General features: G+C 33.0%; 2 protein-coding genes across 2 annotated transcripts; one reads left to right on the top strand and one right to left on the bottom strand.

Annotated features, from left to right (window-relative positions):
- Positions 1–2,063: 2,063 nt before the first annotated feature.
- LOC114711221 (transmembrane protein 45B-like) lies at positions 2,064–3,187 on the bottom strand. The gene has a single exon (XM_028895591.1). The coding sequence runs from the start codon at positions 3,059–3,061 to the stop codon at positions 2,090–2,092; it is 972 nt and encodes a 323-aa protein (XP_028751424.1). The 5' UTR covers positions 3,062–3,187; the 3' UTR covers positions 2,064–2,089.
- A 3,185-nt stretch (positions 3,188–6,372) lies between these two features.
- On the top strand, positions 6,373–10,998 carry LOC114711216 (pentatricopeptide repeat-containing protein At3g26630, chloroplastic-like). The gene is made up of 3 exons (XM_028895587.1): positions 6,373–6,454; positions 7,707–8,286; positions 10,656–10,998. The coding sequence occupies exons 1-3, from the start codon at positions 6,373–6,375 to the stop codon at positions 10,996–10,998; spliced, it is 1,005 nt and encodes a 334-aa protein (XP_028751420.1).
- The last annotated feature ends 4,729 nt before the right edge of the window (positions 10,999–15,727 follow it).

Here is a 15,727-nt window from a genome sequence, read left to right on the forward strand (position 1 = left end):
TGACATTAAAAATACTTAATTTAATGCTATAAGTTTCATTATATTTTCAAGTTTTACTGTTCTTTATAGCACATCATTGAGGTGGAATAATGTCTTTGTAAGCAAAAAGTACTGTTTGATTTAACATAACTAGAAAAAAGAAAAATCCATTCCAACAAAAAGAAAAAGAAAAAGACAGCAGCTTGGCGGCCATGGCCTACTTAGGAGTAAAATGTCAAAATTATTAAGTTAAGCATCACTCAATATTGAAAAATCAAATTTGAATACATATTTGCTTAAACTCATAAAATAAATAATACAAATACTCGAAGCCAGTTAATCTAATTCTAATTCAAAATTATAAGAGGATTGAGATATGAGGACAATATTTTAAAGGCGACGCATTCTGACTGGAATTAAATTACAGGGGGCTTCATGTGCGTTGCACACAACCCTATCTTTTTTTTAATATAATAATTTAAAATTCAAAATTACAAATGAAAAATTATGTATTTGTGTATAGTTTGTTTTGTTGGCTCTCCCACCCCGACACGCAAACTCCTCGTACCAATTGAAATGATAAGGAACCCAATCTGATGTTTAATACTCCTCCGGTCCTTAATATAAGACCCATTTAACTAATTTGATTAGATTAAAGAAGTTAGGTAAGTTAGTTAATTATAAGAAAAGTGACACATTTTTTCTAAAACACCATAATAATCTTTCTTAATACCCCATCTCCCTCTTCTACTTGATTATGGTTGAGAGAGTATCTATAGAGGTAATTTAGAGAAAATTGATAAATATGATAAATGGGTCTTATATTTAGGACCAAAACCAACTCAAAAATTGGGTCCTATATTAAGGACCGGAGGAGTATTATTTTAAGCAATAAAACAAGGAACATGTGGCTTAGCAGCCATGATCATCAATCAAGTTTTGAAGGATAAAGGGAAAAAAAATCATTAATCAAGTTAGGCGATGCTTATATTTGTGCTTTATTAAGTGTTTATAAGAATTTTTAGGTAAGTCGAGATAAAATTCTCTTCACATATTTATCTCGTAAAATTATAATTAAAAAGTTGCTTTTGAACCATCTGATAGAATTTGAATGACCAAATATGCCTAATTCTATCAGTTTAGAGCTAGATAAGTATGAGTGAAACAGACACTTTATATTAAGGGGTGCGTGTGTGGACAAGGTCAATAAACTCAGAAACGAAGCTTCTTTCTAAAGCCATATTGTCTATGAAAAATGAAAATCAATAGAGATTTTTTCCTCTCATTTCATTTACTTTTGTCTTTTAATTAGAACTACAGATATTAACAGCCTAAACAAAAACAATTTAGGGGAGTTTGATACAAAGATGTTTTCATTTATTTGATTCAAAATGATAAAACATTCTGGATTAATGAATATATGTCAAACCTGCTTATATATATATATACTCATTTGGTCCTATTTATAGGATAGAGAGAGAAAATCTTTTTTAGTCCTATTTATAAGTTATTTCATTAAATTTTTACTATAAATGTACTCTGTTGTCCTTCATTTACAATTATAGTGTAGATAGTTATTTTTTTAAAAAGTATATATACATTCAATAGGGTAAAATTAAAAAGTTGTTATATTTTAATAAAAAATTAATGCAGTTTAAGATTTTTTTTGTCTGTATAAAACATGTTAAAAGTGTTCTATAAATAAGATCAGAGGAGTAACAATCACAAGTGTTTTGAGCAAGAAATTATTCAAATTGCAAAACTCAAACAAAGCACTTAATGACAGAAAAGCAGTTCAGTAATAGCGCATTAAAGAAAACATTACTTTTTCAGTTCACTGTACAAAGCCAACTCAATTCACAGCCTGAGACACCAAAAATAAAGACAAGCGAGAGGATTCAAAGCAAGCAATAAATGAAAAACCTATGAAAGTATGAAACTACCACCATGCACCGGTTTGCTCAGCCACACGTCTTAATCGCTGGCTTCATAAATGATTTAATCACCACAATAATCCCATGTGGACCCCACCACTTTCACCTAATTACACATGTACGGCCCACTCTCTCTCTTTTTTTTTTTTTGGGAAAATAACATTTTCTTCCTCCCCCTACCTCTCCATTTCTACCGTTGGAAAGGCTTTCCCCATATGAATAAAGCTTTGGGCGTTTTCAAGTGCGCTTTTCTTTTGCGACTCAACGTCGTCGTTTGACCCCTCGCTCCGGTCTTCTCCTCCTCCTTCTTCTTCATCATCATCTCCCCGAAGCGTGAAATACTGAGGCTTTTCACCATAAACTTTGACCATAATTAAGTACAGAGACATGGCGAATACTGTTATCCCAATCAAGTACCAGCTGAATTCAATGTTAACCAGAGACTTTGCTCGATGAAGAGCCTCGTCGTCCGAGCATCTCACCACCTGGTGGCCTTCCTCCTGGTTCATGAAACACCCTTTGGGTATCAACCCAGGAGTCCAGAGCATGAAGCCCATGGCGATGAGCCACACGCCTTGGAAAAATATACTCACAGATCGTACGAAGCTGACCAGGAAGCTCTTCGGGATGGCGATTCCGATGAGGGTGGTGGACAAAGAGACGAGTATCACGAGCTGTAACAGAAGGTGGTACTGACCTTCCGGTCCCATGTGGTCGGCGGAGTGAAGGTGAAAGAGGAGAAGCTGCTGCGCGAAAGCGATGGCGCCGAGAAGCTGAGTCAGCCCGAGTTTGGTCTTCTCCGGCAAGGCGGTTCGGTCGAGAACGACGGCGAAGGCGGCGTAGACGAAGAATGTCATGGAGATGGAAGAGTGCTCGAAATTATGGAGATGGTTGGACGGAATTGTCCCGTCGGAGTCGAAGGGTTGGTGTTTGTCGGGTCCTATAAAGAGCTCCATGGATATGGAGGCCAGAGAGCCCGCCATGATGAGAAGAAGCTCAAGGTACTTGAGCTTAGTGGCGGGAAACCATGGAGGAGAAACATAAGACCCGGAATTAACAGCATGAAGCTTGATGTGGTTGAAGAGATGCCACAGACCAATCAACAGGAAGCCAAAACCGGGAGCTACATGGCCAACCAGAGTTCCCATGGGCGATAACGTTAATTTCTGCTACCACTACTGAAGCTGTCGTGTTGGGGGTTGGTGGGGGGTCTATCTCTTTTCCCGAGAAAGGGAGGGAAAATTTTTGAGGGATATGTGCAGGGGACGGCGCTGATGAGGCAAAAAGAGAAGACGAAGAGTGGGGCTTTAATAGGGAGATGTGGAGAGGTTAGAGTTGAAAATTGAGAAGGAGGGTCTAATCTCTGGAGGGTTCTAAAAGAAGGAGGCGTTTTGAAGTCCAAACTTGATTAAAACTTGATGGCTTGGGAAAGAAGAATAACAAAGGGAGGAGGGGCTGACCACATGACTTGTGACGAATGAGATGAGGTCGATGTGATTTTCTAGAATTGAATATTTATCAATCTGAATAATGTGGGCGCTCACAAATTTCACGATTGGCAGACTCTAAATGGTCCTCTTTTTTCCTCTTTTAATCCCAAATAATTTGAATATTTACTGCTCGCCTATTAAGTTTTAGTTTTTTTTTGGCCAACAGTTAAGTTTTAATTAATCAGTTGCTCATTTGTGGGAAACTTGGGAATTTTATATAATATACAGATTCCTGTGTTGAAGGGCGAGACAGAAAAACAAAACAAAAAAGTCAGTGCAGCACCTATCCCTTGATCACCCGCCTTCCTATTGTCCTATATTGGTCATACTATTATAATACTACCTATTGATACTATCTCTCGTTCTAATTATAAGCATTAGTTAATTAATTTAAGAAGATTAAAAAAATAAGTTAAGTTAGCTATTTGTAATAAATAGATATTATCTTTTTTAAAATATTTTTTATAATCAAGTATATTTGTCAGAATTACCATTGTTAAAAGAACTACCTTAGAAAAAAATAGAGAAATATGAGAGACAAAGTGGATTGAGGTCTTATATTTAAGACCAAAATAAAAGTCAAACAAGGTCTTATATTAAGGACCGGAGGTAGTAAGACTTTCATTACTTAACATGATAGTTAGTTTAATTTTTAATTTGATTAAATATAAAACTCTAATTTATTCTATGTTTTATATTTATCTATTTTTTCAAAATAGTTCTTCTAATAGTTGCATATATTACATATTCAGTTAAATAATAGTTTTAGTTAATACATGATTAATAAAAAAAGTATTTAAGGAAAGACAATATATAATTATTATAAATAACCAACTCAGGAACTACTTTGAAAAAATAGATAAATATAAAAATAAAGTGAATTGAGATTTTATATTTAGAATCAAATTAAAAATCAAACTAGGTACTTGTAATATTATTCACAAGAGAGTGAAAGAAAAAAAATATGTTTTTCACTCCTTAATACAAATGAGCTCATGACTGGCTCTTGCCGATTGAGTATGATCTCTTGAACTTGAGTCGGTGTGATTACAAAAAAACACATTTAAGAGTTTTTTTTATTTTTTATTTTTTTACCGAAAGGGTTGTTTTTAATTGGACTTGATAATATTTGAACGTAACTCAATTTAATTACCGCATAGCAAAAATACAAGTGATCTCATTAAATTTGTTATATAACTTGTAAGTGTATAATTTTATTCCCCATTTGTTGATCTATAGGTTATTATTTTCTGCGGGTGTGTATATATATACATTAAATAGGAGTAATATTGAAAATGTCTTATAAATAAAATTATAGAAATATACATCACTCAAAGTCTTAAATTAGGATACATAAAAGTAATTGTGTATATATACACACACATATACGATCTAGTATCTACCTACTTATTTATAAATCCTTATTTAAATTTTTAGTTTGTTACTTTTTTTTTATGAATATTTTGTTACTAAATATACGTTCGAATTCAGATTTTGTTACTCATTTTTAATAATACTCATAATTTTTGTCAGCTCAATAACACTCAGAATTTAAGTTTTTAAAGTAATTAGGCTTTTAAAATAATGTAACATTAAATAGAGGATAAAAATTAAAAGATAATCCTTCGAAAAGCAGAGTAGGCCTCTGTTTTTAATTTACAAGAGTGAAATGTGTTTTATTTAATTTCAATGATGTTGGCTCTAGAATTTCTTTTGGGGCAGTCAAAAATCCTTACGAGAGATGACTTAAAGACGTTTAACTTGGAATGATTTTCTAAAATAATTAAATGATACGTATCTTAAGATAATCCTGATGTTTGTGTACATGTGTCGATCCGTTTCTGACGGCGATCAGGAGTTGTTGAGCAACAAAACAGAGAGCTGGGCTTATCCTTTTTAATTAATAAACAAATCATTTATGATACGACATCGAAGGAGTTTTCAATCATCACTTGTAATGGTGATAATGACGCCATTATCTTCATTTCCGAGTTCCAGCCCTCTCTGCGGGCCAAACAACCTAAGTTTATAACCTTGTCAATCAAATTGCGTTTGCTATCATACCATTTAAGATATCTCATAGTATCTCAAATATAATTATACTACCTCCGGTCCTAATTATAAGAACCAGTTGATCAGTTTGAGGAGATTAAGAAAGTAAATTGAACTAGTTATTTGTCCTAAATAGGGGTTGTCTTTCCTAAAATATCCTTATTAATCAAATGGATTGACTAAAACTATCATTGTTAGAAGGACTACTTTGGAAAAAATATATAAATATGAGAGACAAAGTGAATTGGGATCTTATATTTAGGACCAAAATAAAAATTAAGCAAAATCTTATATTAAGGACCGAAGGTAGTATTATCTTTGATATGAGAATACCTATACGTGACAAAATCTTCAGAATATTTATATAAGCCTTCAAAAACATAAGCGGAGCCAGCTTTTATAGAATCTCTCCCAGAAGAAGAGAATATTTATATTAGGCAGGCTTTTTTTTTTTTGATTGAAAAATTTTAGGAAAGGGGTCGGGCTCACCCACGATCCAAGGGCAAGGCCCCTAACGCTTGATCCACTGGGGCCTGTCTCTATGGGCACGGGAGCATGACAAGCAAGCCCTTTTTTTCTGGCCCAAAGGTAGGAATCACCCAGTTTCACTACGCTTGTGGAGATGCCTCCCTCAACGCCGCGACTGGAGCCACAACAAAGTAGTACTCTCCAGGATCGAACCCCCTCCCTTTGGTGAGAGAGTCTGACCCCTTCGCCAGCTGAACCCACGAACGAGGGGTATATTAGGCAGGCTTTGTGAGGGACTTAAATTATCTAGAGTCAGGGCAGGGATGATGAAATCGAAGGGATCGTACTTTCTTATATTTAAATCAATTGAAGGAGGAAATTATATTAAAAAAATTATAAAAAAAAGGTTTATTTAATTACAAAGTGAAAGAAAATAAGCTCGCGTTAATATGGCAGTTAGGCTGGAAGCACGAGGTAGGTACGAACGAAGAAAGAGGGTGGTTCTTGAAGTCAAGATCTGGCGGACCATAGGTATCTCGCAGTGGCCATGCCCAAAACTTAATACTTATTTAAGATAGTTTATAAGCAGTTTTTGGATTAGGAAAGAGAATCCCGTCAGATTCATTCACATTCTATATTCACAGGAATATTGTGGTATCCACTTCACAATAGAGAATTCCCTACAGACGTGTGATAAAGTCATGTGCATCCCTTCAATACTTGTAATGTTGGATTTTCTATGTGTGCTTTCACAAATCATACTGTTCAATTGTTAAAACTCATATTTCATTATGAATTTAGAAGTCCAAATAACGTAAATAAATTATTAGATTATATTACCAATCATCCTAATGTTAAATGAGCAAGGAAAAAAAAAAAAGACCCAATCGGTCGGTTCAACTAAAAAATTGATAAACTAGGTAGTGGTCTGGTTTGGTTTGAGTGCTGGATGGTTTATAAATTGAACTACTATGAACCCAAAATCAGGATGAACCAGTTTAAATGATTGTGTTGGTATTAATTCTATTTTTCTCATTCAGCTCTTAATATCTCAATTACTAAAGATTTGAATGAATTTTAATGATTTTAACATCAATAATTATTAATAAACATTCTCAATATTATTATACTTTGTTATTGTTATAATCAAACTATTGTTGCATTTTTTTATATTTTGTTATTAGTGATTATTAATGTTATTGTATTGTGTCATTTTCAATTAAATTATATTATTTTAGTATGATAGTCTGATCCTAAATTGACCCCAATTTAACTTACTAACCCTTGAATCACTATCTCGATGGATTTAGTATCCAGTTCGTTTTCTTATTCCTTGTAATTAAGTGTCAAACCAGCTTATACTAATGCCAAATTCTTAGGGTCCCTTGGGAGCACTATGAACGGGGATATCCAATTCTTCATGCCGCCGCCTAAGTTCCTGTAGCTTGGATTATGGATGATATGTAAAGGAATAACAACACGTAGATTATAAAGGGGAAATATATGTATTTGGGATAAGTATTAAAAAAAAAGAAGAAAGAAAAAGAAATCACCCTATCGTGGTCCCTTATTGTCTCTAACCAAATCAAAATCTCTATAATTTTTTTCCTATATTAGTTTACACACTTGCGCGCTGGCAGGAAAAAAAAGTTGCGCACTTAGGCATAAAAATTTTGTATTATAGAGAATTTGAAATGAATTGTAATTTATAAATGAAAATATATTGACTTATGGACTTTATAGGTTATCGTGATTCACTCATTTTCATATTTTCCACCGTCAGGTGTGTCCGGATCCTTGTTGGTTATGTTTCGCCATGGTAATATGGTATTCGGCCGAATCCAGACCCTCATCCCACAAACCCAAAGTGTTTCTCATCTCCTTCAACTTCACTCTATCCTCCTAAAATCCGCGCTCGATCATGATAACGACTTGGTGAGCCAGATTGTCTTATCCGCATGCTCCATATCTGTAAATTGTGCCAAATTGGTTTTCGATAACATACCCATTGTTCCTCCAATTTTTGCTTGGAATACCATCATCAAAGCATTTGCAAAGAGTTCAACTCCAGTTGAATCTGTCAAGCTCTTTTGTCGGTTGCGAAGTTTTGGTCTTCAACCGGACAATTTTACGTATCCTTTCGTCCTTAAAGCTTGTGGCCGCTGCTCATTGGTTCGGCAAGGTGGGATGGTGCATTGCTTGACTTTGAAGACCGCTTTTGATTCGGATCGGTATATAGGCAATACCTTGTTGAAGATGTATGTAGACTGTGGCTACGTTGAGTCTGCAAGACAGGCGCTTGATGAAATGTCTGTTAGAGATGTTGTGTCATGGAGTTCAATGATTGCTGCATATATCGCCTGGTTAGTTGGTGAACCTTTCATTTGCTTAAAGCATATAGTTTGTTGGAATGAATAAGTAGTTTGCGAGAATGTGCATCGTGTGGCCCGGTTGGGAGATGTTTAGAAGTAATAAGCGTGTTGTATGAGTAACAAGCATGTGTTTTTAGTCAGTCGGCAGTCAGCATTCTGTTGATATAAATTGTTCACAGGGTTTCTATATTTCTTTCTCTTGGATAATCCAACGATAAACCTAATCCGAATTATAGAGGTACGATACAATCAAACCCAAACGAACAAAATGTTGAATTGAATCGTACCGGTCTCTACTGGGGTTATTACTCATTTTTGTACTTGCTGTTTTATTTTCCAATTGTTTCTTTAATTAAGGGAATAATAAATATATATTAGGAATTCTCTTACTTTAGTTTAATTAAGCTTGTTTCATTGTCTCTCGTGGCTTTTTCAGAGTTCTATGCAGTTCAGGTGGTTTTCTTGTTTTGGTCAATAACTCAGTATTAGGTCGTGTTTTGAGTGGCCTCGAGTGGGTGCAAACCTACTCTCTTTTCTTTGCCTCTCCAACTTCTTACTCTGCCACTGGAATCTAAGAACATTGCCCTAGTAATGAATCAGTTACGAACTTTATCGTACCTGATTGAAAGAAAAATATGCTCTTCATCATAGTAGTCGGATGCCTGAGTTGCGATCAGTATCTTCCATGAAAAACTTTGGAAAGTTATCTTTGTGTCTTATGAGATTACATCCTTTATTCTTTGCTTTGAATCTCAACCATCACTTTGGTGTTTGTTTTCTTGGAGGCGTTTTCTGGCTGGGAGGGGTGCTATTTTAATTATGATGTTCAATTATCACTATCAATTGATCTTCTTTGGCCTCTTTGTTTATCCTCTTTATGTGATGCTCTAATTTTGTACATTTCAGTTATTGATTCAAATATTGGAGATCTGATTTTTTCAGGATAGTTTTTCGTTCATGTGATTTTTAGCACCTTTCTAATGATTCTAATAGTCGCTGGATTCTTCATAAATTAGCGTCTACTACATTCTCATGTTTCTTTGACTATGCTGTTTGCATGTCATGTCTACTGGCCATACTCATTATCCCACTGACAAGTTTCTTTATAAGTTTAAGGCTCATTAAATTTAGTTGTTTGATTTGATGTACATAATCAGCATCTTATTGATGGCATTTTTCCCTCTTATGGCCATGTAAGCATGTGTTCCAATGCTCTCACGGTTGCTTTTTTTTTTTGTTTTTGTTTTAAATGTGAAGCCAATACGGAAACTCTCTTTGAGAATACTTTGAATTCAACCTAATTAAATTTCCAGACTATGTTTATTCTTGGTTCAAATGTCTCAAACATTACTGGTTAAATGTTAGAATGAAGTTTCCTCATTGCCATATTAATAAATTAACGACCGTAGTAGTTTTCTTTTTGTCCCATAAAAGTCAGCCAAGTATACTTCTATGAGCTAAATCAGCGGAAGGGCTGAAGAATGATATGCATAAGCAAGCTAATGATGTATCACAATGACCTCTTTTTTACATGTAACTTGCGTTTTAATAAATATAGATGAATTAAACTAAGGTGCCATTTGCTACAGAGATGTTTTAGTTTCCCATCCACTTGAATTATGAAAACACACTCCCCTCCATTTCATACTTTAAGGCATTCTTTGGAAAGTCTCATATTTCAATATGCAAGACATTTTACAAAATTTTAAGGGCAATTAATATCTTCCTACCTAAAATGACCCAAGTATATCAAAATTACTTGCCTAGAAAAAAGGTAATCCTTAGAAACAAATAATTAATGATTCATATTAAAGAAGGACAAAGTTGAAAAATGGGCTCCTAACTAATCACTGCTTCTTTGCCGAGCGCACTTCAAGTAAAAATGCCTTGTACTATGAAACAGAGGGAGCATAAAATATTGATCATCAGATGTATATATAAACTAATATTTTTATATTATAAATGACACACGCAGCATAAACTTTTAAATAGTGTATTTGTTAAATTCAAACATTTTATAAATAGGTTTCAAAGTGTCTGGAAAATGAAACATTGGTCATGCCACATGCCATTATTTTGGTTAAAAGTTGGGGTTTTGAAAAAGAGATGGGATAGAAGGAAAAAAATTTTAGATTTTTATATTAACTCGTACCTTCTTATAATTAATGTGGAAGCTCCTCCTAGTTCTCAACTAAGAATTTTTCATGTCATAATAACAAAGGTTGTTGACATATGTGCAGTAATTTTGATAATCTCTAATTATCAAACAGAGCCAGTAATAGCTTTTTTGCTGTTGGGCCTTATTAGTCATTTCTTGAAGTAGTGTATTTATCCACTCATTCATATCTATCTGTTTGCAGCAACTCTCCTTCAGTTGCACTGAATGTATTTCAAGAGATGAGGATATCCAATGTAAAGCCCAACGCAATCACCTTGGTTAGTTTGCTTTCCGCTTGTACCCATCTGCTCAATATCTGTGCAGGGAAGTCCATTCATTCCTATATCATCAGGAATCACATTGAACTGGATGTTGCTTTGGGTACAGCCCTGTTTGAGATGTATTCAAAGTGCGGACTAATCGAAAAAGCCCTTCAAATTTTCAATTCAATGCATGAAAAGAACTTGCTGTCATGGACAAGCATGATATCTGCTCTTGCAAATCATGGACGTCACAGGATGCTTTTTCTCTGTTCAGCCAGATGAAAGATATAGGAATTCAACCTGATAGTCTATCTTTTCGGTGATTCTATCAGCTTGCAGCCACATGGGACTTGTTTATGAGGGCAAGAAGTATTTTGATGAATGGTTTCTTTGTACAACATAAAGCCGTCCATTGAGCATTATGGATGCATGGTTGATTTGCTAGGAAGAGCAGGCTTGATAGGAGAAGCTTATGATGTCATCAAGAACATGCCGGTGGAGCCTAATGATGTCATATTAAGGAGTTTCCTTGCCTCTTGCCAAAATCACGGTTGTTTCCCTAGTTTGGATGATAGGCTTCTCTCTAAATTGGAGCCTGAAATAGGGCCAAACTATGTAATTACTGCTAATATTCTTTCGCTTTCTGGTTCAAGTGATGATGCCAATAACTTGAGAGTAGTTATGAAACAGAAAGGTTTGATGAAAATTCCCGGTTGTAGTTGGGTGGATGTGCCAAATGGTTAACCAGAGCCGTCTTATTCCTTCCAGTTCTTTCCATTTTTTTTTATAACTAAAATATAGAGAAGAGAGGCACATGCAGCCACTGGCTTTAGCTTTTAGGATTCACCATAAATTGTGTATATATAGTAGATGAATTCGACCAAACAATCAATTCCGTTCTAGTAGGGATTATGCTGGAGCTTTCAACTAAGTCCAGTATCTTGCTGCTGTTAATTATGCCTGAATCATGACAGTGACAGAGGGACTCTGCTACCATGAGAGTGACAAGTCATGGCTCTTCAAAGTAAGAATCAAGTTGGCTGGAATATAAGATTATTCTGGGAATTGAACAGCCAGAATTATCTGAATATGGCTGGGTATCTATATGTGAACATTGGTGCAGGAGTATATCCAAAGGGTGTGTGTGGATGTAGTACTCTGAGGAGGCAGCGAAAATTTTGAAGTCATTTAAATTACCGTGCAATTGATGTGCTTTAGATTAATTTTAAAAAAAATTAGGAAATTATATTTACTTACCCTAATTTTTAACTTTCCTCTCTTTTACCAAACAAAAAATCTCAATCCTTCAAATCATAAATCTAAAAGTTAACCGAGAGAGTCGGATAATACATCATTTCGTTCAATCTTCTAAATCTATAATTTTCTTCCTAAACAGAGAATTCTACTATTGAGGCATTTTTTAATAATAAATAATTAAATAAGTATTTTAGGCACTTATTTTACGAATAAGTAACTAGATTTTATTAATTTTTGTAAATCAATTATTTAGGTCATGTATTTAGGATCATCGAGTCAAGAGTCAATATTTGAATTTGAACTATCTTTTTACTTTTTTAACTTTTTCCCCCACTTTTAACATTGTGTACATCTCTTGTAAGGGTAAAAGAAAAAGACACTTTAGTGTATATAAAATCAACCCCCGCATGGGTAAATACTCAAGAGATTGGAATTATGTTTATAAAATATTAAAGCAGCACTAATTAAAGAGAGACATTCTTATATAACATGCTTCTTTGGTCTTATCAAGTGGCCTCCAACTGGTGAGAAGGAGCCATTTATTAGGCTCAAACCATCAAAGTCCAACTTCATGATGTATGGGCCCAAATTTCAAATTGTTCTGAAGGAAACTTGAAGCTTGAAACCGCCGCCTAAAAGATGAAGCGCTCCCCTCTCCCCATATCCCTCAGCACAAAGTAAAAGTAAAAATATCAAAAGATATTAATCTCATTCCTTTTAATTAAGAAAACCTCTTTACATACATTATGAGAGTGTTTGACAACCTCCAAATCATGATTTCAGAAGCACTTTTTCGCAAAACGAGACAAATTCCTCCACATATTTACTTCGTAAACTGTAAAAACACTTTTAAAATCATGATTTGGTTTCTATCCAAACATCTCCTATATTCAATTATATGCGTATGCATAAATATAAATGGGACACATTCTATATCCCATCAAGGGGGCCCAGTCATCCTCAAGCAACGACTCTTTCAGCAATTATTATTGTTTTATAAAATCATCAGAGAACAGTTAAAAAAAACAGTGTGGCACTAATAATTGAGCGCAATATATAAAATGGATAAGCAAATAAGCCTAAAAAAGTGAAAGGAAGATTTCTGATAATAATCCTAACATGAATTAATTAGCAAGTCGTTAGTCTTAACAACAGAAAAGGTTCAGAATAGTTAAATACGAGATCTCGAATTCAAATTTGTATGAATACATAAAATACTTTTAAAACAATTATTTTTAATTGAATTCGACAATATTTAAATTTGCCCTCATCAGATGGTAATATTAAAAAGAATTATAGTAAGAATTGCGAAGCCTTGTTTGGAATTTGGCAGGGAGGGAATCAAATAATCCAAACGTCTGGTTTTGGGGCTCATGGCCACAAACAAAAAAGAGGCAGCATATTCACTCATGACTTCTTCCTTTTCAATTACCTTTATGTCCTCATCAATCATTTTCTCTTATTGTATTTTTAGAACTGTTAAGAAACATAATTATTGCATAGACACTGACTTTTGTCGCCACTGACACTGACAAATATAAATATAATCTCTTGTGTTAATTTTAATTAATAAATTAATATATTCATCATGAGACGCCCGTTTTTCAAAGATGTTGTTCTTCGTCCATTACACTTCTGGTCTTTATTTTATTTGGTCTTATTTATAAGATAAAGAGAAAAAATATTTTTTAGTCATATTTATAGGATAGTGAGAGAAATTTTTGTATAGATATATAATTTTACTCCTCATTTATTATCATGTTGACTTTGTGTACATAAGATGTAATGTATATTAAATAAAAATAAAGTTATAAACTTATTAAATTTTAAACGAGAGTTGATAAAATTTAAGATTTTCTTTAATATGTGTGAAATATGCTGAAAGTATTTTATAAATAGGGCCAAAGGAGTATGTTATTGAGCTTTGAAGACGAGTAAATATTATTGGTAAATCTAATTTATCCAGATCAATTACTAATGCCATTGTTTTTATTTTAAAATATTCATTTATATCTGAAGATTTCAAAAAAAAGAAGGAAAAAAAAAAGAGGAGAGCCAAGTGGTTTCTCTTTATTTTCTCTATTTCTTTCTAGTCTTAACATTAAATCAAATTTTGAGTGGTTTAAAGCAAGGGTCCTCACAGGATGGGAATGGAGACATCTTGTGAGTCTTTTTTTTTTTTTTAATAAAAAAATCGCATCGTCGTTTTCATTTTAATTTTTTTTGTACAAAAAGTAATTAACCAAAGTCCTATTCCCTTCTAAATATAGTTTTAAGTATCCAAATAATATGTAATTAAATAATAGTAGTGAATACTTGATTTAGTTAGCAAAATAATCATCCTATTTTTAAGTTTTGACAAGTAGAGATGGATTACTTAAACTTGTTCTTCTTTTCCGTGTTTCAAAATTTCTCAAAGTAAATGTTACATGTGGAGACTATTATCCTTAATTTCAATTAAGTCTGAACATATGTTGACAAAAATACATATTATCATATCATATAGATTAAAACTTGTTTAAATCACATGTTTAAAAACATTTTTTTCTTTTTTTAAATATCAAAGTAAAAAACTTATTTAAAGATGTGACTTCTATTTACTTTTTTAAACTTGATATTTATTTTTTTATATTGTTAGAATAGATAAATAAAAATAATCTATAACAGAAATTTTAAAAAATATATAAATATATATATCTTGGGACGGGAGAAGGCCATCCCGTGTCCTATCCTATCCAAGTTTCTATCTTGTTTTGTCCTACTTTTGTCCCATCCCGATTAGAACAGGATCATAATGGAACAGTATAAACAGCCTTGGTTTAAATATAATATTTTTTTTATTTTTCTTTATCTCAACTACTCATGTTAATTAATAGTTCAGATTTATTTAATTATTTTTCATCTTTTCCTGTTGAATAATAAGTTTATAAAAATGTTAAATAAAAATCCGTAAAATTGGATTTAATGGTTATGATGAAGAGGATCATGGAAGTAGAGCAAAAGTATTTATTGCCTACTTAACTTTATATTCACAAATTCATGCATGATCCTCCAAGGCACTCATGAGTTAAAATCCACGGTAGATTTTTTTTTTTGGGTACAATAGATAGTACTGATTTTATTAGTAGATTAATTTATTTGTTGATTTGCATCTACTCTGAGGTGTTTGAATTAACTTTTTAAAAGTAATTTTACAATATCTAAAATAAATGTATAAAAAAAATTTTATCTTGACTTATATAAAAGTATTTTAAAGGTTTCCAAACTCTTCAAATTTAACAAGATTTTGGAATTTAACTTGATATTTATTAAAAAAATATAAAATGAAAGTACGCAATTAAGAATTCAATTCGTGGGTCCATGTGCATGTGGTATTATTTGCATCAAATTAAATAAACATTATATTGGGAAAAAGATTTGTGAGGTGAGCAGACCAAGACGTACACACTTGACCAAGTTTTGGGAAAGCTATCATTGATTTTATCTCTGATAATAATCAGACTCTGTGCACTGTTCATTGGATAGAATTTAAGAAATGTACTTTTTTATAATTGATTTATGAATGTTATAATTTATAAAATAACTTATAATGTACATTGAAATATTGGGTTGAAAGATAGATTGTTTAAATTTGAAAGATTAGTACACTGAAATATAAACACGTCTTTGGTATAAAAAAGAAGAAGGAAGAGATATATAAATACGTTAATTTATTTGATTTTAAGTTATCTATATTGAAAATATGAACGATATG

Source organism: Neltuma alba, unplaced genomic scaffold (genome assembly GCF_004799145.2).
Source record: "Neltuma alba isolate B1F8T4 unplaced genomic scaffold, ASM479914v2 tig00011283_pilon, whole genome shotgun sequence".
Taxonomy (NCBI): Eukaryota; Viridiplantae; Streptophyta; class Magnoliopsida; order Fabales; family Fabaceae; genus Neltuma; species Neltuma alba.